Here is a 23,404-nt window from a genome sequence, read left to right on the forward strand (position 1 = left end):
GGCGACAGGATGCCCTGCGCGGGGCGGCGGAGCGGGCGCGTGCGGCGGCTGTTGCGAGAGAGATGAGCCGCGGCGATGAGCCCAGGTAAGAGTTGGGCGGGGCTGGGATCCTAGGGGAGCCGCGGGAACTGAGGGCAGCAGAAGGGCATTCAGCAGGCGGCTCCCCGCTCGAAGCCCCGGGGCATCCCGGGTCCGCCCTTCTGCACTTGCCGCACATCTCCTGCTCGGCCCTAGGGCTGAGCACCCGCTGCGGCCCCCTCCTCCGGCTGTGATTACAGGTTAGCTGCGCGGTCTGCCGCCGCTGCCCGCCCACCGCGCCCTCCGGCGGCCGCTTGCGGAAAACGCCGTGCCCCGCCCCAGGCCCGGCCTGTTGCCATCCCTCCGCCCCGCCCCACCCTTCAGCCCTGACCCCGCCCCACTCCTATGCCCCTACAGGTCCCGCCCAGTCTCTCCGCCCCATCCCATCCCTGCGCCCCGCCCCAGCCTTCAGCCCCGCCCCCTCCTAATTATCTCCGCTCCGCCCTCCCCGCCGCATCCTTCCGCCCCGCCCCAGCCTTCGGCCCTGACCCCGCCCCGTTCCTCCGCCCCCCGCAGCCCCGCCCAATCTCTCCGCCCCATCCCAGCCCTCCACCCCGCCCCAGCCTTCAGCCCCGCCCCATCCCCACCCAGCCCCACTCCCTCCGCCCCGCCCCCAGCCCCATTCCCTATGTCCAGCCCAGCCTTCGGCCCTGACCCCGCCCCATTCCTCTGCCCCCCGCAGCCCAGCCCAATCTCTCCGCCCCATCCGCCCTCAGCCCCGCCCCTCCCCATCCCTCTGCCACGCCCCCACCTCCAGCCCCGCCGCGCCACGCCACGCCCCGCGACCGAACAGCCCCGGACGGTTCTGTTACAGAAAAGCAGCCCCAGGAAGAGGATGAAGTTGACTCCGTTCTCCTTTCAGCGTCCAAGATCCTAAATTCCTCGGAGGGGGTGAAGGAAAGTGGCTGCAGTGGCACAGGTAAAATCGCCAGGCTGTAAAAGCCTCCTTTAACCATACACAGGCGGCAGCACCTGGCCCGCGCCACCTGCTCACCTGGCGTGCTTCCCACGGCCGTGATGACACTGACAGCAGCCGCCACGGCACTCGCGCTTTGTGCCAGTGCTGTTCTATCTAAGCACGTGATGGATCAACTCTTTAATTCTCACAACACTTCTACGCAGTAGGTGCTGTCACGATCCCCATTTTGCAGATGAGGAAACGGGCACAGAGAGGTTAACTCCCTAAGGTCACACAGGCGGCATGGAATGGGGCGGGCATTCAGCAGGGCGGCTCCGGACTGCCTGTCTTCACCACCACCCTATCCTAGGTTGCTTCTCTGAATGCTAAGTAAGAATTGTTGAGTTTTTTGGACACACACTAAAACGATATGCAGTCAGCCCTCGGTATCTGGGAGTTCCACATCCTTGGATTCAACCAACCACAGATGGAAAATATTCAGGGGGGAAAAAAAATTTAAAAATAACAGTACCGCAATTTTTAAATGCAAATTTTGAACAGTATAACAGCTATTTACATAGCATTTACATTGTATAAGGTATTACAAGTAATCGAGAGATGATTTAAAGTATACAGCAGGATATGCATAAAAGCTATGCAAATACTACCCCATTTTGTATTAGGGACTTGAGCATCTGCAGATTTTGCTATCCGCAGAGGCTCTGGAACCAATCCCCTGTGGATATCCAGGGAGGAGTGTATACTTTTTCTAAAGAAAACTACTTTTTACAGTAAATATTTATAGACTACAGGATATTATATGGGGAGGATGTTTGAAATAGCCACATAGCTAAAGTTTTCAATCTCCACATAAACTATGAATAAGATGGGGGTACCCAGCTAGGGGAATCTGAGGACATTGAAGGTGGAGTCCCAGGCGACTACACGCCTCTCAGAGGAGCCTGCTATGAGGTGACATGCTGGGGAAGGAGCAGAGCACGGGGCAGAAGAAGGGTCTAGACTGATGTGCCATGCCTGGACCCCCAGTTGCCCCTCTGTAGGATATGGATAATCCTGATGCCAAAGTGCTGAGCCCCCAGAGGTCTGAGGTTGGGACAGGATTTCTGCACCGTCACCATCCAACATCTTCACAAAATGCCTTGTCGGGGCCCAGAAAGAAGAGACTACAGCAGTCACACCTCAGCAGACGGAAGACACCCGGGTGCCCAGGAACCCCAGTGGAGGCCAGCAGGGCAGGCACTGGCCAGTCCCCTCTCCACCCTCCTGCCTCCACCCATGAGATATGCAGGTTTCCCTGGGCAACCAGGAGGGGCAAAGGGGGCCCCTAAAAACGGGAGAAAGAGTCCTCACAGAGAATTGAGACATTGAGGTAACTCTGTATTTACCTCAAAGAGAGCATGTAAGGTCAGAGGAAATAGAAGTACCTTAATTTGGCAAGCTCACATGTTTTCTAACATGAATGAGGCTTAGGGTTCTGGAGAAAGATGCCAATATTTATAGAAAATAGTTACATGCAAAATAGCACATGTATTTGTTTAAGAGTTACAGTCTTTCTTGTCAGAACACAGTGGTTACAGGTATGGTGTTGACACAGGACAGGTTCTCAATAAACACCAGTTATCTTGAGTCAGGGGCCATCCAGGAATTTCCTGCCTGCAACTACAGGCAAAAGTAGGAGGTATGGCTGGCGCCCTTCTCTCTATTCTCCTGTTGACGCTTCATTGTCACCAAGTGATCCATTCCCTGAGTATTGACAAAATAATGACCTGATTTGCATAACTACTGCCAGGTTACAAAGAGTTATAGAATGTTCCTAAGGTCTCTATGATTTGAGAACTAGTGGTTAACCTAATTCACCCTTACTGGAATGGGTTTGTGAGAGACTTTTGAATTTGAGGATGACCAGGGTATTGTTCCCAGCACCCTGTTCTACCTGAGTCTTCATTCATTCATTCATTCGTTTGTGGAGCATATTCTTTTGAGCATCTGCTAAGTTTCAAGTGATGTTCTAGGTGCTGGGGATCCAACAGTGAACAAGACATGCAAGATTCCCTGCCCACAGGGAGCTTACCTTCTAGTGAGGGAACGGACAGACAAAGGCTATTGCGTGTGTGTATGTGGGGAATAAATTCTATGGAGAAAATAAGGCCGAGAAGGGGTGGAGGAATATTTAGAGTGGCAGAGGTGGGTGGGAAGCGTGTCATTTTAAACAGGGTGGTGGGAGAAGTCCTCACTCAGCAGGTCACATCTGAGCCAAGACCAGAAGGAGGTAAAGAAGCAATCTGTGCAGATTTCTAGGGAAACAGCATTGCAGGCAGAGAGAATGGCAACTGCAAAGACCCTGTGGTGGGAGTGTGGCTGGTGTGACTGAGGAACAGCTCTTGTAAATGGAGCAGAACAAATAGGGAAGGGCAGGAGGGAGGAACCAAGAGCGGGCTTTGAATTTACCAAATAATCATCATATCGCCTCTGCAGCAATGACTTCATGTCTCTTGAGCATTCACTATGTGCCGTGCACTCAATAAGGACTTTACCTACAAACTGGACACTTGCCTGCAGTTACCCCTCACTGCGAGTGTGTGGCAAAGCTAGAATTCACATCTGGGCATCAGGCAACCTGCTGCATAGCTCTTTGCATAATGACTGTGACAAAGCCTCATGCAGAGGGTGCCACACCTCACAAAGCTTTGTAAGACTGGGACGTCTAGAAATGAACTTGAATTGTCACAGCAGAACTCAGTATTAGAACCTGCAGCCAGGCATGGTGGCTCACGCCTGTAATCCCAGCATTTCGAGAGGCCGAGGCAGGAGGATCACCTGAGGTCAGGAGTTTGAGACCAGCCTGGCCAACATGGTGAAACCCCATCTCTACTAAAAATACAAAAATTAGCTGGGTGTGGTGGCACATGCCTGTAGTCCCAGCTACTCAGGAAGCTGAGGCAAGAGAATCGCTTGAACCCAGGAGGCAGAGGTTGCCATGAGAAGAACCTAAGAATTAGAAAGCTTGCAGAGAGCCTGACATCCTATATAGAATCATTATCCTGTTGCATTTTCAGGACGTATTTGTTCCTCTTGGTCTGTTTGCTACAGGTATGCAGTCGATACTTTTTGTATACATTGAATACAATATTTTTTTGCAGGCTCAGAATAAAAATTACCTCAAAAGTCATCCCATTGATAACTCTCTTGTTTTTCACTTTTGACACAAATATGAAACAGCTGGAAAATTTAAGTTGAATGTAAGATGAGTACTATTCCTTACATTCCCAATAAACTCTAATCTTGGTGGGTGGGACCATGTCTTCAGTTTGTTTATATGCCTCCCGATATTGTAATTTTAGCAGGGACTTGGTAAATGGTGAAGTGTGATTGTGTTTTATCTCCTGGGTTCTTGGATAATTTCCCTTCCAGTTCTAGAATCACGTAATTCTGTGTGACTAAGTTTTGCTGAGTTTTTAAATTACCTTTCCTTTGGGAATAAGTAGCAGCCAACATCTCTGAAACTCACAAAACAGCAAGTTATGTTGATAGCTTTTAAAAATAGATGACTCCAAGTCCCTGCCTGTTCTCTGCCTGCACGGAATCATTGCTGGAGAAAAACACTCACTTGTGAGTCATGCCATGAATCTAAAATGAGTCCTCAATGCTATTGGGAAAACTTACTTTAGTTCCACAGCAAATTCTTTTTCAAACCCTCTGCAAGAAAAGCTATTTCACTCCTCCTGTTCTCAAATCTCTTAACACCTTTCTCCCTGGCCTCTCCCCTTGTAACATGGTCCCACACTGTATGAAAAAAGTAGAAGCACTCACACCCAAACTCCTTCATTCTCACCCTTCACATTTGTGAAACCCATATTCTAGGTCTTCTCCCATTTCAGTGGAAGAATTGTCCTTGATCAATCAAAAGTGGTTTCCTTTGGATCCCATCTCCTGTGGAATTCTCAAGTACCCAGCTTCTGCAATTAGCCTCCCTCCTTGTCCAGAATTATTGCTTTTCTCCTTTTCTGCTATGTGATTCCAGCAGCAAACAAGGATGTTAGAATGTCTTGTGGTTAAAAAAACAAAACAAAACAAAACAAATTCCTTTAGCCAGATGTGGTGGCACACACCTGTGGTCCCAGCTACTCCGGAGACTGACATGGGAGGATCGCTTGAGCCTTAGAGGTGGAGGTTGCAGTGAGCCAAGATGGCGCCACTGCACTCCAGCCTGGGCAACAGAGTGAGACCCCATCTCAAAAAAAGAAAAAAAATTCCCTCTTCAACTTCACATCTCTTCCAGGATGCACTGTCGTCCCTTCCACAGTGAAACTACAAAGAGCTACCTATCCTCCATGCCCACCAATCTCCATGTTCCATCCTCTCCTCAAGCACTTCCTTCGGGCTTCTATGCATGTCCTTCCACATGGCCAGCAGTGACATCTATGTTTGTTTGTTTGTTTATTTTGAGATGGAGTTTCGCTCCTGTTGCCCAGGCTGGAGTGCAGTGGCACAATCTCGGCTCACTGCAACCTCCACCTCCCAGGTTCAAGCAATTCTCCTGCCTCAGCCTCCCGAGTAGCTGGGATTACAGGCACGTGCAACCACGCGCGGGTAATTTTTTGTATTTTTAGTAGAGACAGGGTTTCACCTTGTTAGCCAGGATGGTCTCGATCTCCTGACCTCATGATCCGCCCCCCTCGGCCTGCCAAAGTGCTGGGATTACAGGAGTAAGCCACCACACCCGTCCCACCCATGTTGAATGATGTGTTCATTGCTGCTCCCATGAACCATACACTGGTAGACCTACCTGGCTGCTGGATATCTCTCCTATGATGTTTAACAGACAACCTAGCCTTAACATATCTAAAAATGTTTTTCTCCTAACGTATGTTCCTACTCTACTGTTTTCCCCCAGTAAATGACATCATTACTCATCCATCGCTCTCACCAAAAACCAAGGAGTCATCCTTCATTCCTCTCTCCGGGCCCCAACGAATCCTCCAGCAACGCGCTGGCTTCATCTCCAAAGTGTATTCTGAATCCACCTACTTTTCCCCATTTTCCCCACCACCATTCCAGTCCAAGATATCTTCATCTCCACTTGGATTATTGCAATAGCCCTGCAATTGCCTTCTTACTCCCACCCCATAATCCATTATCATGTAGCAGAGTGACCTGTAAACTTTTCAGTCAGATCAGATCATTCTCATGATGGAAACCTTCGAAAGTTCCCCATTTTACTTAAAGGAAAAGCCAACCCGCTCAGCTTGGCCCGGAGGCCCTGCGTAATCTAGCCCCGTCTCCTGCTCCGACGTGTCCTCATCTTGTGCTCCCGTGGGTTCATTAAGCTGCCTAGTAACAGTGCAATCACGCTGAGGCCAAAAAAGGTAGAAGAGGTGGAAGATGAAAAATAGATGTAGACAACAGGTATAAATCCCATTGTTTTCTTTAAAATCTTTGATTTACTATATCCCTTTATTAAGTCTGTACATTTCTTTTGGTCTTATATTTCTTATTTGATTTTAGCTAAAGGAATCTTATATTTAGCTTTGAACTTGCAAATCCTCCTAATGAAAGAAAATCTGTACAGAAAAAGGAAGCTATTGCTGTCGGTATAGGAAGGAGATAGAATGTTGAACAGTTACATCATTCAGAATAAAATTGAAGGCTGAAAATATTTATGAGAATGATATCCTATCTTTGTGTTTAAATAAAGAGCTGTGTGGAAATTACGGTTACAGAACAGGATGTAAACATAAAACTTCACAGTGTATAAATCATATAACTAGCAAATATCATGAAAAGAGGGAAGTAGGCATCGAAGGAAATAGAATGCTAATTTTCTCATCTCTCTTGGCAGGGGTAAGTCAAAAATGAATACAATAGAACTTTTTGTTATTGAAACAATAAAGATTTCAATTTCAATTCATGTTAATTTTCATTAGCTTATAGAGATCTCTTAGAAAATAATATCTCTCATGTAGTTAAAAAAAATCTAAATACTAGAACTAATTTCCACTACTTGCAGTTTTTAAAATTCTCTTAAATTCAAGTAAATATGGGTACTATTTATGTAAAATACCGTTGATGTATAAAAGGATTCCACTTTGTCCACATATGTGCGTAGAGAGCTAACTGAAAGATGGCACCTAAAACTAACAGCAGTTTGTTGTGGGTGGCGGGATTCTAGGTGGTATATTCTTTCCAACGTGCACTTTGCTCTGGTTAAGTTCATTAGAAGAGATTACTTTAGAGTCTGAAAAACTTTGTGTTTCCTTCCTATGCTGGTCTGGGCCTTCCTTCAGTTCCTTATTTTTTAGATGAACAGTTCAGGATACCGGGAGTTTAGCTGCCATTTTATTCCCAAGAAGAGGCAAAGCTGAGCAAGACTCAGACAGACTTGCCCTCCCTCCCCGCCCTCTGACTGAAGGCTCTTCAATAGCCAGGCAGCTCCAGGCTCCAAACCAGCATTGCCCCTTTGGTGGTGAGGGTCAGAGGGCAAAAGGGGTGCCGTACTTTGCAAGCAGCTTCTCTAACATCTGACAGTCTGCCAATCCAAAGGAGATTCGCTGACCTCTTTAAAAACTTAGGGCAGAAATTATCAGCCTTGGGAACATTCCATCATAGCTCACATTTTACTTAGGACACTGAAAGCTTTTATTAATACACTCTTTAAGAAAAAGTTGACAAAGCAAGCAGCCTGACATGCAGACGAAGAGGAATGTGAGGAAATTTGCAAACATGGTGTAGTCTCCCCCTGTTGCAGATCTATACTCTATTCAGGAAGGTATCAAGCAAGTGACATTCTGCCTATTATCAAAAGAAGTTGGAGCACTTCTGTCTACTGTGTCTCAGTATCCGAGTCACCAAGCAAAACACAACAGTCAGGCACCAGATGAAACAACGCTTTACTCACAGAGCGAAGAGATGAAGAGAGGGAGCAAGATCAGCCTCAGTAGTGGGTGTTAGTTCACCATAGCCAGAGGGCCCAGTCCGTCTAGCAGGGGACAGATAGAGTAGTGGGGTTGGCCAGGTATCATATGACACACACACTTAAGCAGAACAAAGGAGTACACACTGAGTCTGAAGCAGGGAGTGCTATCCCCACACATGGTAGCAAGTCCAGCACAGGCTGTGAGTGGGGACTTTAGAAAGAGTCCTCTCGGTAAAGAAGTGTTCCAGGCCCAGGCCCATTCATACAGGGCCAAGAGGGGATCTAAAGACCGCGAATGTGCAACTTCCCTTCCCAAGAGAAGCCACGTGTGGGTACTGTGCTTAAGACCAAGACAAAAAATACACTGTTGATCCAACTTGGTTTTCATAAGGGGAAAAGTGTCATAGAAATTTCACAGAAACTGAGGCCTATCTATATACTACTTTGCCAAGGGTCTCCCATAACATGAGGAGTATTAGTTTTTGTTTTTGTTTTTAATGTAGTTTATATCCCAGAAACAAAGATATTTGATATTTGAGTTTTTCAGAGTTTTAAGTGTGGTGTTGCAAATTAATGGCGTACCCTGAAAGTAAAGACACTATTAAGGCCTCAAGTGGATATATTAAGTCAAGCGAGAATGATCACTTAAGCTTATTGTGGGACTAGCATAGTGTGACTATCAGAAGTTCTCATTATCTCTGCCTCACTATCCAAGAGAGTTTGGAGACCGCTTTCTATTACAGGTATTAAAAAACAAAATTTCGGCCGGGCGCGGTGGCTCAAGCCTGTAATCCCAGCACTTTGGGAGGCCGAGACGGGCGGATCACAAGGTCAGGAGATCGAGACCATCCTGGCGAACCCGGTGAAACCCCGTCTCTACTAAAAAAAATACAAAAAACTAGCCGGGCGAGGTGGCGGGCGCCCGTAGTCCCAGCTACTCGGGAGGCTGAGGCAGGAGAATGGCGTGAACCCGGGAGGCGGAGCTTGCAGTGAGCTGAGATCCGGCCACTGCACTCCAGCCTGGGTGACAGAGCAAGACCCTGTCTCAAAAAAAAAAAAAAAAAAAAAAATTTAAGAATTAGCTCACGTGGTTTTTCAATTTTGCTTCTTAGAATATGGCTGCATAGCAGAATCAGAAAACCAAATCCAACCACAATCAGCATTGAAAGTGAGTCTCTATTTCATTTTATTATCTCCAAAATTCTGGGTAAAGGCTGATCTTTTTCAGAACAAATACTCCCTAAATGCATGCGGGTTCTCCCACTTTATCCTCACAAAGATCTCCATGAAAGCACATTGGAGAGTTAGCAAAATGACTAACAATGTGAACCACCTGACCCTCATGGGATCCTTTCAAGTAATAGGCAACTTTGGAAGACATAAAATCATAACAATTCAATAATATGTTTACCTACCTAAAAATATTCAATTTCTTACTTTTGTCATAGGTCCTTCAGCATCAATTGGAATCATTTCAGGCTTTGCGAATGCAGACTTTGCAGAATGTTAGCATGGTATGTTTCTTTTAATCTACATACGAAATATCTAACCTTAAAGTATCATCCCATCTTCCAAGCTGATGGTCACTAGCCAATGGATTAGCTGACACAGAATTTAATGTAATAGAGGGTCACAGCATATTCTAGGCTCAAAATTTCTTTTAAGGAAACTACATTCTTCTCTCTGTTTTACTTGTGTTTGGTAGCAAGCCAAAACACGCAGCAGTCGCTGATTTTTTAAATACACGTTTAAAGTATATACAGACTACAGATAGGGACCCTCATTGTTAGTGACATAAAATCTAATTCAAACTGGTTTAGGGAAAAAATGCACTTTAACAGCTCAAGTAAATGAAAGTCGTAGAGAGAGCCCACTTCAGGATGGCTGAGTCCACGTGATCAGGTCTTGTGTTGTCAGAACAGGTCTCACTCTGTATCCTGATTCTGTTTTCCACGGTAGGGGATTCTCAGACTCCCTGTGGCGGTAGAAGATCTGCTAGAAGGTCCAGTTCTTTTTCCTTCCAAATTCAAGTCAGAAAAGAGAGTACACTTTGCTTTGAGGAGTTTTCGCTCTTGTCACCCAGGCTGGAGTGCAGTGGCATGATCTTGGCTCCCTGCGACCTCTGCCTCCTGGGTTCAAGCAATTCTCCTGCCTCAGCCTTGTGAGTAGCTGGGATTACAGGTGCCCACCACCATGCCTGGTTAATTTTTGTATTTTTAGTAGAGACCAGGTTTCACCCTATTAGCCAGGCTGGTCTTGAACTCCCGACCTTAAGTGATCTGCCCGCCTCGGCCACCCAAAATGCTGGGATTACAGGCGTGAGCCACCGCACCCGGCTACACTTTGCTCATAATAGTTTAGACTGAGGTTCTTGGCCTGATTCAGACTGATCCCGACTGGGTCACAGGCAATGCTTGAACCAATCACTGTCAGGTGGCTACTGTTCCCTGACTGGTTAGCACTCAGTCAGGTGCCCCTGGGAGTTAGAGGCAGAATCAATACTACCATAACCACACTTCATCCAGAAGAAATAAGGAGAAGTATAAACAGAGGGCTACAGTATGGATATTAGGGGTATGTAACACCCACATATTCACTGAAGACCCAATGTAAACTTCATCCCAATGTTCTTATACTAAAAGCACCTGCAGGGAAATGGGAAGGGAAGATAACTCCTCCTAAAGGGCACAGAATAGATTCCAAAGGTCTCTTATTCAACAATGTAAATATCAGACGTCTAAAATCATTTGAATATAGTTCATAAAACTTTGTTTTACCAAATTGTTTCTGACTTTATAACAATTAAGGCATAATTTTCTTAAAGATTAACGATAAAGATTACAATAAATTAAGTAGCTTTTATTTATATTCTATACAATGGGAAAGACTTTTTATGGGCAGGAAATTTAAACACACCTTTTAATTGTAATGTCTATTATTCCTGTACATTCATAAGTTTACAAATCTGAAATCAAATTTTTCTCAACTTTTAAAGGTACAGTCGGAAATCAGTGAAATATTGAACAAAAGTATTATTGAAGTAGAACACCCACAATTTGGCTCAGAAAAAAATCTGGCGTTTGGTGCACGCATTGAAAAGGATTTGGTATGTTATTCTATAGATATCATTTCTATATGTAGGTACTTCAAAACGTGACTACCATCAGTTCCTTTCACTTTACGTGGTCCCCTTTGTTATAGGAAAAATGGACCATCAGAGATGAAAATAAGGAAAGTCCAGTCCTGAAACCCTTAAAAGACACGTGTTTTTTTACCTCTGTTCTTCTGCAATTTGCCCATTTCTCCTGAGAGTCTGGAAGGGACATTTGACTTCATCCAGATGCCAAAAGATTCCCAAGTAAATTCAAATACAAGGCAGTTTTTATAGCTAATCTATTCACTTAGGATTGACCTAGGTCTGCGGTAAATTCCCTAGAAAAGCTCCGAACCAAAGTTACCATCACTGTGTCCACACTGACTCGAATTCACACTTCCGGGATAGTCACAGTCCTAAAATCACCTGAAAGGAGTGCAAGCTAAGGTTAACAAATAGCTCAGAATTAGAAACATTTATTTGCCTGAAACTCCCATTTGACCTATCGGTTTCATCTTCCCCACCTACCTATGATGGCCTCTTGAAGGACGCTAAATTTCTATATTTCTGAAATTGAGGAGTTGGCCCATGTATCTCAGCCCAAGGGAAATAAGAGCAAGTTCTAAGCAAATTGTGAAGACCAGAGTTACAGATCTCAAAACAACTGTTGGAGAAAATAAATCATACTTGTTATGCTCCTTTGCTGTGGAAATGGGCAAAATGCTTGTTTAGGGTACATAAATAAATCCTCCACAAAATATTATCTGTACTGCTTGGACATGTGGCAAATGACAATACATTTATAGTGTACTTCTTCTTGTTACAGCCTACAGAGAATCAAGAAGGAAACCTTTCTATGGAGAAAAGTCGTCATTTTAAGGATTCCAAGACACTTCATTCAGTGGAAGAAAAATTAAGTGGTGATAGTGTGAACAGTCTCTCTCAAAATATAAATGTTCCATCCCAGATGCATTTCGAGGACACTTTAACTCTGAGAACTTCAACAGACAATTTATCTTCAAACATAATTATACACCCTTCAGAAAATTCTGACATCTTGAAGAATTATAATAACTTTTATCATTTTCTACCTACTGCACCTCAAAATGTGATGTCTCAAGCTGATACGGTAATTCTGGATAAATCCAAAATTACTGTGCCTTTTCTCAAGCATGGATTTTGTGAAAATTTGGATGACATTTGCCATTCTATCGAACAAATGAAAGAAGAGCTTCAAAAGTCACACGATAGGGAAGTGGCACTTGCAAATGAACTTCAGACTTTAAAAACTGATCCAAATGTTCAAAGTAATGATAAATATGACCTGTCCCCTATTCACCAGGAAAAAATGAACTTTATTAAGGAAGAAAACATGGACGGTAACTTAAATGAAGATATAAAATCAAAGAGAATTTCAGAATTAGAGGCATTAGTAAACAAATTACTCCCCTTCAGGGAAACAGTGTCAAAATTCCATGTGAATTTTTGTAGAAAATGTAAAAAATTATCCAAGAGTGAAATACACAGGGGAAAGAGAAATGAGAAAAACAATAAAGAAATTCCCATCACTGGCAAAAATATTACAGATTTAAAATTCCATTCCAGAGTTCCAAGATACACACTGTCATTCCTCGACCAAACAAAACATGAAATGAAAGACAAAGAAAGACAACCATTTCTAGTAAAACAAGGATCAATAATATTTGAAAATGAGAAAACTTCCAAAGTTAATTCCGTTACTGAACAGTGTGTTGCAAAAATTCAGTACTTACAGAATTACCTGAAAGAATCTGTGCAGATACAGAAAAAAGTAACAGAGCTGGAGAATGAAAATCTGAACCTTAAGTCCAAAATGAAACCTCTTATCTTTACCACACAATCTCTCATACAGAAAGTTGAAACATATGAAAAGCAACTTAAGAATCTGGTTGAAGAAAAGAGTACTATTCAGTCTAAGTTAAGTAAAACAGAAGAAGACAGCAAAGAGTGTCTTAAAGAATTAAAAAAAATAATTAGTAAATATAATGTTCTCCAAGGCCAAAATAAAACTCTAGAGGAAAAAAACATACAACTTTCTTTAGAGAAGCAACAAATGATGGAAGCATTCGATCAACTAAAAAGTAAGGAACACAAAACTCAAAGTGATATGGCCATTGTCAATAATGAAAATAATCTAATGAGTATAGAAATGGAAGCAATGAAAACCAATATTCTATTGATACAAGATGAAAAAGAAATGTTAGAGAAAAAAACACACCAGCTTCTAAAAGAAAAAAGCTCACTTGAAAATGAACTAAAAGAAAACCAGCTAGAGGTAATGCAGCTAAAAGAGAAAGAAAGATTGGCAAAAACCGAACAAGAGACACTTCTTCAAATAATAGAAACAGTTAAAGATGAAAAACTCAATCTTGAAACAACATTACAAGAATCTGCTGCTGCCAGACAAATTATGGAAAGAGAAATTGAGAATATTCAAACCTACCAATCTACTGCAGAAGAGAATTTTCTGCAAGAAATAAAAAACGCAAAATCAGAAGCAAGTATTTATAAGAATAGCTTGTCGGAAATTGGCAAGGAATGCGAAATGTTATCAAAAATGGTCATGGAAACCAAAACAGATAATCAGATTCTAAAAGAAGAACTAAAGAAACATAGTCAAGAAAATGTAAAATTTGAAAACAGCATCAGTAGACTTACTGAAGACAAAATACTTTTAGAAAATTATGTAAGAAGCATAGAAAATGAAAGGGATACCTTGGAATTTGAGATGCGGAATCTTCAACGAGAATATTTAAATTTAAGTGATAAAATTTGTAGTCAGCATAATGACCCTTCAAAATCAACTTATATTTCAAGAAGAGAGAAATTCCATTTTGACAACTATATTCATGAAGGTATCTCTAGTCCTCGGAGTAGGCCTTTGGCTTCGGATTTGAAAGGTACGCAAGTCCTGGTAGATTAGTAGAGATGTGTTTAAGATTCTTGTAGCCTGTTGGGCACTAGCCAGAGTACAGAAATAAGGAGGAAACTTTAAGATGAATATAATTTTGTTTTGTAAAATTTGTATCTAATGTATTATACAGTGAAATTATTTAGGAAATTTTTCTAGATAAAATTATTTATATTAATTATGTACCTTGCATGCGTACAAAGCAACTTTGGCAGTGAGCAAGAGGGAGTTAATTACTATTTTAAAGTATAAGTAGTACTCCCACCTTAAAAGAATTCTTTTTTTTTTTTCCTAGGAATTCCAAGTAAACTATATCAGTTGCTTCCATCCAAGATCTATAAATAAACGGCTAAAATCAATGTTTCAAAACCTTTGTCCAAGTACTTTTCCACCCTCAAAATACTTTTAAATTATATGATGACATTAACCTGGTAATTGATTAGACTAGTTTTTAAAATTAGAAATTGGAATTAGGTATATATTTTATATTGTCAAGAACAGTGGCGAATGTGAGATTTTACCCAACTGGTAAGCTCATATTTTAGCCTGCTACAGTTTTGTGGGTTCTAGTGGAAGGCACAAGACTCCTGAGTGAGAGACCGAGGAGAGTTTGTTACAATAGCAGGAGTCAAGAGTATCAGCATGTCTGCATTGGTTCTCCGAGCCCCAATTTCTATAAGCAGCGTAAAGAGGATCATACAGTGGGTTGCATCACAGGAGAGAGCGAGCTTAGAAACCCAAATATTATAATGGCTAGTAAGATGTCTGCCCGTTGCTGTAGGTGGAAACATTGCACTGGACAATAAGCATGCCTGCCCTGGCTCCAGAGCAAACACAATCTCTAGCTTCCAAGGTTGCAGGCACACCTGTCCTGGGCTCCAGAGACACTCTGTCTTCCAAGACTGCCGTTCAAATATTCCTTGTTGAATTTTGCGCAGTGCTTTTCCTACGTTTTTGAGGTGATCCTGTTTTACTCCTTCAATCTGTCACTATGGTAAATTATGTTAAGAAACATTCACCTTGAATTCCTGGGATAAACTCCACTAGGTGATGTTGTATTATTCTTTTAATATATATTCCTGGATTCAATTTGATAATATTTTGTTAAGGATTTCTGCTTCTATATTCAGAAGGACGTTGGTCTGTGTTATTTTCTCGTAATGTCTTTGTCTGGCTTTGGTATCAGGAAAATCCTGTTGGGAAGTGTTTCCCCTCCTCTATTTTCTGAATGTGTGTAGGATTGGTGTTATATTATTCCTTCCTTAAATATTTAAATATGTAATACTCATACATATTTGGAAAATATGTAATATGTAAATATCCACCAGAGGGCCTGGGTTTTTCTAAATGGGAAGGTTTTCCATTGCTAAATGATTTCTATTAATGTAGAACCATTCAGATTTTCTATTTCTTGAGTTAGGGTTGATAATTTGTATGTTCTGAGGAATTTGTACATTTCATGTAAGTTCTCAAATGTATTATCATAAAGTTGTTCATAATATTCCTTATTAGCATTTTAACATTCAAAGGACTTACAGCGATGTCCCCTCTTCAATTTCTGACATTGGTAATTTGGGGGTTCTTTTTTCTTTATCATTCTTGCTAGAGTTTTAGCAATTTTATTTTTCTTTTCAAACATCGGCTTATTATTTCATTGATTTTTCTCACTGCTTTGTTTTTTATTCCATTGATTTCTGTTCCTATTTAGTAATTTCATTCCTTTGGGTTATCTGGGGCTAATATGCTCCTTCCCTAGTTTCGCACCCACATTAACTGCACCACAGAGTCTGGCATGTCTTCATTTTCATTCAGTTCACAATATTTTCTTTTTCACTTGTGATTTATTCTTTGACCCAATGGATTAGAAGTGAGTTGCTTGATTTCTAAATGTTTGGAGATTTTCAGTGATTTTTCTTTTATTGATTTCTAATTAATTCTGTCTTGATCAGAGAACATGCTCTATAATCTTTTTTAATTTACGGAGACATGTTTTATTGCCCAGAATATGGTCTGTCTTGGTTGATGTTTCAGGTGAACTGGAGTGTTCTGTAAATGTCAACGAAGTAAACGTGTTGACAGGATTGAGCAAATCTGTGTCTGTACTGATCTGGTGTCCGCTTGTTCTAACAGTTACTGATAGAGGAATAGAGAAGTTGATTTGTTCATTCTATAAATTTGTTTAATGTGTTTTAAAGCTCTTTTATTTTATTTTATTTTACTGTTATTATTATTATTTTTTTAGATGGAGTTTCAGTGTTGTCAGCCCAGGCTACAGTGCAATGGAACAATCTCACCTCACTGCAACCTCCACCTCCCGGGTTCCAGCAATTATCCTGTCTCAGCCTCCTGAGTAGCTAAGATTACAGGCGCCCACCACCACGCCTGGCTAATTTTTGTATTTTTAGTAGAGACGGGGTTTCACCATGTTGGCCAGACTGGTCTCGAACTCCTGACCTCAGGTGATCCACCCACCTCAGCCTCCCAAATTGCTAGGATAACAGGCATGAGCCACCATGCCCGGCCAAAGCTCTCTTATGCATGCACACACATTTAGCACTATTATGTCCGCTTGGTAAACTGATACCCTTATTATTATGAAATAACCCTCATTATCCCTAGGGGTATTCCTTGTTCTAAAGTCTCTGATATTAATATAGCCCCTCTAGTTGTCTTTAGATTGGTGTTTGCATAGTATATCTTTTTGCATGCTTTTATATTTATTTTGTAATGATGAATCAGTACGAGAAACTCTGAATAGTTAAATAATAAATATATACCATGAAAATGGATTAGTAAATCCTGGAAATCAAATATAAATCAAAGAACTAAAGCATTAAGAAAATAACTAATGGTGAGCACTATATCCATTTAAATACAAAATTAAGATAAAGAACTATGAGAATTGTGGTTACAAAATAGAGTGTTAGTGTTAAAAAACATTGACAATATAAAACAAACAATATAACTAAAAGGTTAGGCTCATCCTTTTACTTTTAACCTACCTTTGTCTATTTTGTTTACTGCTGAATCCCAGTGCCCAGAGCTATGCCCAGAATATAGCAAGCACCCAACATTTGTTAAATGAATGATGAATTAACAGGCTGCCGTTACACTAGACTATTAGGCATAGGCTGGGCCTTCACTCTGTATGAATGTTATAAGGAGTTTTAAGTATCAAGAAGTTTAGACAAAATTAACTGGATGGGGTGGTACATACCTGTAGTCCCAGCTACTCATGAGACTGAGGTAGGAGGATCACTTGACCTCAGGAGTTTGAGGTTGCAGTGAGCTATGATTGTGCCACTGCACTCCAGCCTGGGTGACAGGGTGAGACCCCATCTCTTAACAATAACAGCAAAGTTTAGACAAGATGACATTTTAGGTTCCCTCCTTCCTTCCTTCCTTCCTTCCTTCCTTCCTTCCTTCCTTCCTTCCTTCCTTCCTTCCTTCCTTCCTTCCTTCCTTCCTTTTTTCCTTCCTCCCTCCCTCCCTCCCTCCTTTCTTTCTTTCTTTCTTTTTTTTTTTTTGAGACAGAGTCTTGCTCTGTGGCTCACGCTGGAGTGCAGTGGCCTCATCTCAGCTCACTGCAACCTCGGCCTCCCGGGTTCAAGCTATTCTCCTGCTTCAGCCTCCTAAGTAGCTGCGACTATAGACATGTGCCACCATGCCCAGCTTATTTCTGTATTTTTAGTAGAGACGAGGTTTCACTGTGTCGGCCAGGCTGATCTCAAACTCCTGACCTTAAGTGATCCTCCCACCTCGGCCTCCCAAAGTGCTGGGATTACAGGCATGAGCCACCGCGCCCGACCATTTTGGGTCACTTTCTAACAGTAGTGTAATGATTTCAAATTGCTTTATGAAGATTTTTGGAAATATATATATTTGGGGGAGGGAGGATAATATGTTTTTCTAGCTATCTCCCATAGGCTTATAGCCTGCCCCCTTAATAAGGTGTGAGGAGGAATAAACTGGAAACAGGTCCTCTCAGTCTTTTTTCTTGTAAACTAACATGTGTTCTATAGTTGATTTCCTACAAGTAAGTTACCTGCATCTTACCCTGCTCTCCAATTTTGGTAAAGGCTGTAGAGTGACTAACATAACTTGAAAGCAGCCAGAGTCTGGGCGCGGTGGCTCACTCCTGTAATCCTAGCACTTTGGGAGGCTGAGGCGGGCGGATCACCTGACATCAGGAGTTCAAGACCAGCCTGATCAACATGGTGAAACCCCGTCTCTACTAAAAATACAAAATTAGCTGGGCGTGGTGGCAGGCGCCTGTAATCCCAGCTACTTGGGAGGCTGAGGCAGGAGAATCGCGTGAACCCAGGAGGCAGAGGTTGCAGTGAGCCGAGATCGTGCCTTTGTACTCCGGCCTGTGCAACAAGAGCGAAATTCCATCTCAAAAAAAAAAAAAAAAAAAGCGAGAAGGCTGAGGTGGGAGGATCGTTTGAGCCTAGGAGTTGGAGACAAGTGTGGGCAGCATAGGGAGACCTTGTCTCCACAGAAAATTTGAAAAATTATCCAGGTGTGGTGGCATATGCCTCTGGTCCCAGATACTCAGGAGGCTGTGGCAGGATTGTTTGAGCCTGGGAGGTTGAGGCTGCAGTAAGCCATGATCACACCACTGCACTCCAGCCTTGGTGACAGAGACTAAGACCCTGTCTGGGGAAAAAAAAAAAAAAAGCAAGACTGTGTGGCTTTGCCAGTGCTAGTTGGGCTAACTTGGACAAATTAGTTCATCTTTCTCTAACTCCATTTGTTGTTAGATGTAGATCAAGAGATTAATAATTAAAAACATATTAATATGGAATGCACATGGAATGGTATCTGGTACATTGCATTATATAAGTGTTATATAATGCTACTAACTTACTTTTGACATTGTAACAAAATACCACAAGGGAAAATTCAGTTATAATTGATGAAAATTCAAATTAACAAATTACCTTACAACTTATTTACAACAAATTATTTGATGGATAATGATCTAGTGGTTGTTTTTGTTTTGTTTCGTTTTCGTCTGTTTGCTTTTAGAGACAGGGTCTCACCATGTGGCCCAGTCTGGCCTCAAGCTCCTGGGTTCTGGTGATCCTCCTGCCTTGGTCTCCCAAAATGCTGGGACTACAGGTGTGGGCCACTGTACCCAGCCTTAATAGACTGATACATATTTTTTATTTATTTTACAGCTTATAAAATATTTTAAATTTGGTTTTCATAATTCTTCCAGGTACATAATATGGATGACAGATAATTCAAGAGTCTTAAGAAATTAATTTGCTCTACTGTAGACAGCTATAATAGTAACAGGTTGAACCTGTTTTTTTTTTTTTTTTTTTTTAGATGGAGTCTCACTGTGTTGTCCAGGCTGAAGTGCAGTGGTGCAATCTTGGCTCAATGCAACCTCCACCTCCCAGGTTCAAGCAATTCTCCTGCCTCAGCTTCCCCAGTAGCTAGGATTACAGTTGCCCGCCACCACGCCTGGCTAATTTTTGTATTTTTGGTAGAGACAGTGTTTCACCATATTGATCAGGCTGGTCTCGAACTCCTGACCTCAAGTAATTCACCCACCTTGGCCTCCCAAAGTGTTGGGATTACAGGCGTGAGCCAGCGAGCCCAGCCTTAAACTTGGTTTATTATTCTTAATGTATGTGCCACATTTATATACAAAAGGAGCAGGCAGTCTCTGAAGAAGCAGGATAAGATTTCAAAAACTATGATGTACTACTGCTTAACTTTCTCTCTGCTTAACAGTTCTTACTAGAGCTTATTATTGATCTAAGTCTCCCTTAAAGTTAAGCCTTTCTTCCATGTTAGGTCGACATCCACAATTATTGTTTCAGATTTGAGCCGTGAACAGATGTAAGTAGACGGTTTGTAGCAGAGACTGATGTCTGGCTAAGCAAGCTTATTTCTTCCATTACTCACTGATGATGGATGCAGAAAACTACTCAAGTCATACAGGCATCATCACAGGAGAGTAGATAACTAGACGTGTAAGTTGTCAAGAGACGACACCAGAGTCATGGCTGAGTCTGAGGAATAAAGCTGTTTCACAGGAAACTACCGAATGTTGTATTGTTACATTTTCAAAGTTCAAAGAAGAGACAATAATTGTAAGAAAACAATCCACGGGCATCATAACTAGTTTGCACCTGTCAGATCAAATGTGTGTGCATGCTTTCCTCTACCAACACTTAGAGAAATCTTCATTGTTTTACATATGTCATTATTCCCATTGCTGGTTTCCATATTTGGTTTTCTGTAAACTGACACAATACATTTATATAAAATCCAGATAAGGTCTGTCAATTGTCACACTGCTGCTAAAACCCTTTAGGAAAGCATTAGATTAGTGTTCCCATCTATGAATATGATATGAAGTGTATATATTAATAAAAATTAACTATAAAGGCATATTAATAAAAAGGCATATTAATAAAAATTAACTATAGTTAAAAGACAGATTAAAATGAACAATTATAATTTTTAAATCTAAAATAAATTTTGATAAAATCTGAAAATATAAAACTCTTATCTCAAAAGAATTGGGATTACAGGCGTGAGCCACCACACCCAGCCTAAGAATAAATATATTTATAAGGCTTGTTTGGTAACATTATCGATATATAACCATAGATTTTATTCACCTATGTGTACTTGGTAAGGCCATTTCTATTCTGAAGACAAATGTATTCAGTATTACTCTTTGATTCACATTATACCCTTGGTAATGTTTTTAGGATATTAATTGCACAGTATTAGTTATGAGGCAGGCATGAAAAATTCCTTTAAAACCTTAATTGCAAAAATTATCTGTACCATCTGCACTCCTCCTTCAAAAGCCAGCTATGTATGTCTGACTTGACATAGTTCCCTCCACTTAAGAAACGTGGGTAGGCCCAAAAGAAGAGTCTTGTAGCCTTCTACAATCTGATTTCCAGCTCTAGGCAGCCTGGACTGGCAGAAGGACAAGTTCTAAGAAAGCATCACATATTTGTCCATTTTCACAATGCTGATAAAGACATACCCGAGACTGGATAATTTATAAAGAAAAAGAGGTTTAATGGACTCACAATTCCATGTGGCTGTGGAGGCCTCACAATCATGGTGGAAGGCAAAAGGCACGTCTTACATGGCAGCAAGCAAGAGTGAAAATGAGAACCAAGCAAAAGGGGTTTCCCCTTTTAAAACCATCAGATCTCGTAAGACCTATTCACAACCACAAGAACAGTATGGGGGAAACTGCCCCCATGATTCAATTAACTCCCACCAGGTCCCTCCCACTACTTGTGGGAATTATGGGAGCTACAATTCAAGATGAGATTTGGGTAAGAACACAGCCAAACCATATCACACTGTTATCTAAAATAACTTCCAATGTATTAGTTGATATTTAGATAATTTACATTTCCCTTTTAAAATACAAACACCACTAGCCCCTGTCCCTGGTGAATGAGGGCTATCAATACCTCACTATGAATTACAGTAAGATACTTAAATCATGTCTTTTAAGAGCTGATTTTTTTTTTTTGAGACGGTGTCTTACTCTGTTGCCCAGGCTGGGGTGCAGTGGCACGATCTCGGCTCACTGCAACCTCTACCTTCCAAGTTCAAGCAATTCTCCTGCCTCAGCCTCCCGAGCTGGGATTACAGGCATGCACCACCATGCCCAGATAATTTTTGTATTTTTAGTAGAGACAGGGTTTCACTATGTTGGGCAGGCTAGTCTTGAACTCCTGACCTTGTGATCCACTCGCCTCAGCCTCCCAAAGTGCTGGGATTTCAGGCATGAGCCACCGTGCCTGGCTTAGAGCAGATATTTTTTAAAGAGACAGGGCAGGTGAAGGAGAAGAGATAACTTGGGGACTAGCAGGTAAGGCCTAGGTGAGATGCCCCAGGTGAGGCAGCTTGACAGCTAGAGAGGAACATGGGAGGACACCAAAGACTGACTTCATCCATCTTCCAACTTCAGAATTTTTATAAGATACTCAACTAACAAGTACATCCCCCTCAACCCCTCAACTCATCCTGGGGCTGCCATTGGCTAAATAACCCGAGGCTTTACGTAAGTCACAAATAGAGGCGTGTTACCATATAAGCTGAAGCATTTGCCTCACTATATCATGTGTATATATTTTATCTATGTGATAATATAAATGGATCTAACATTTATCTCTGATGTTAAGAATGCTTTAGTAGGCTATGACACTTGGATAGCTATCAATCCAATTTTCAATACTTCTGAGAAGAAACAGCAAGAATTTACTGTGTACTTTCTACCCTTCCAGCAGTCTCTTCCACTCCTCCCCTCCAACCATGCAATTTTTTAACATTAGCAGTAAAAGCAAATGACAGATTGCACTTCAGGATTTTATACAATGTGTACACATGTTCTGCTCAGACACATAGATCTAAAAACATAAATCAACAACCATGTGTAATAACCATGTGTAATAGCAAATACTATTTATTAATTAAGTAGTAGTATGAAAATAAGGAAGAGAATTAGAGTTGCAGGCTTAAATTTCTTTTAACTGCTTGAGCTATCTGCTCCAAAACGTCTTCTATTTTTTCAAATAATTAGCTCTTGATAATGAATTACTCGTAGTTAAGATCTAGAAAGCTACTTGTCTTCCAGTTGCTAATAGGATGGTACCGAAGCAGTCTTGTAGTTCTTTGAATTTAGTGCCCTAAAATTGGAAAGTAAACACACATTAATTTTATAGGTGCAAGTCAAATACCTGTACATTGTTTTGTCGCCCAGGCTGGAGGGCAGTGGTGCAATCACAGTTCACTGCAACCTCAACCTCCTAGGCTTTTAAGCAATCCTCCTACCTCAGCCGCCCAAGTATCTGAAACTATAGGCATGTGCCATCATGCCTGGCTAATTTTTATATTTTTTGTAGAGACAGAGTTTTGCCATGTTGCCCAGGCTGGTCTTAAAATCCTGGGCTCAAGTGATCTGCCTGACTTGGCCTTCCAAAGTGCTGAGATTACACACGTGAGCCACCAAGCCCAGCCTATCTGTACATTCTTGAAAAAACTTTTTTCAATAAAAAATTTAAAACTAATATACTTTGTAACATATTAACAATCCAAAACCAAAATTTTCTCATCAACTTAAAACACTTCATTTTATTAAAGCCATATATACTTAGAAGATACAATTTAAGAAGGAAAACAATTATGGAATCAATTTTAAATACTACTGTCCAAAGGTTTACTGGTTTTAAAATTAGGGTAAAAGAAGCTAGAACCTGATTCAGGATAATGATTTGATAATGTATTATAAAAAGAAAGAGATTTCAATAAATTCTAAATTACTAAACGGAAGATAAAATTCAAATTTTTCAAAAGAACAATCACTTATTCTTCTCTTTCTCCCTGCTCCAAACATATATGCTACAGCATCACAGAACTTTCTCAGGTTTATTCTCTGCAGAGAAAAGAACA

General features: G+C 41.5%; 2 protein-coding genes across 4 annotated transcripts in view; one reads left to right on the top strand and one right to left on the bottom strand.

The window, feature by feature from the left end:
* CCDC110 (coiled-coil domain containing 110) overlaps positions 1-23,404 on the top strand; it is a 26,750-nt gene continuing 3,346 nt past the window's right edge. The window contains exons 1-7 of one of the 2 annotated variants that reach the window (XM_050792588.1): positions 1-85; positions 893-997; positions 9,023-9,078; positions 9,359-9,424; positions 10,906-11,016; positions 11,831-13,943; positions 14,250-14,328. In XM_050792588.1, coding sequence (XP_050648545.1) covers positions 76-85; positions 893-997; positions 9,023-9,078; positions 9,359-9,424; positions 10,906-11,016; positions 11,831-13,943; positions 14,250-14,299 — 2,511 coding nt within the window. In that variant the 5' untranslated portion in view covers positions 1-75 and the 3' untranslated portion in view covers positions 14,300-14,328. Of the gene's footprint in view, positions 86-892; positions 998-9,022; positions 9,079-9,358; positions 9,425-10,905; positions 11,017-11,830; positions 13,944-14,249; positions 14,329-23,404 lie in introns of those variants that run through there. The other variant, XM_050792589.1, reaches the window with a different exon arrangement.
* Positions 22,406-23,404, bottom strand: part of C5H4orf47 (chromosome 5 C4orf47 homolog) — a 24,291-nt gene continuing 23,292 nt past the window's right edge. For both annotated transcript variants that reach the window (XM_050792604.1, XM_050792605.1), the window contains exon 8: positions 22,406-22,641. In XM_050792604.1, the coding sequence (XP_050648561.1) occupies positions 22,593-22,641 (49 nt within the window). In that variant the 3' untranslated portion in view covers positions 22,406-22,592. The remainder of the gene's footprint in view (positions 22,642-23,404) is intronic.

The sequence above is a fragment of the Macaca thibetana genome, chromosome 5 (genome assembly GCF_024542745.1).
Source record: "Macaca thibetana thibetana isolate TM-01 chromosome 5, ASM2454274v1, whole genome shotgun sequence".
NCBI classification, from domain to species: domain Eukaryota; kingdom Metazoa; phylum Chordata; class Mammalia; order Primates; family Cercopithecidae; genus Macaca; species Macaca thibetana.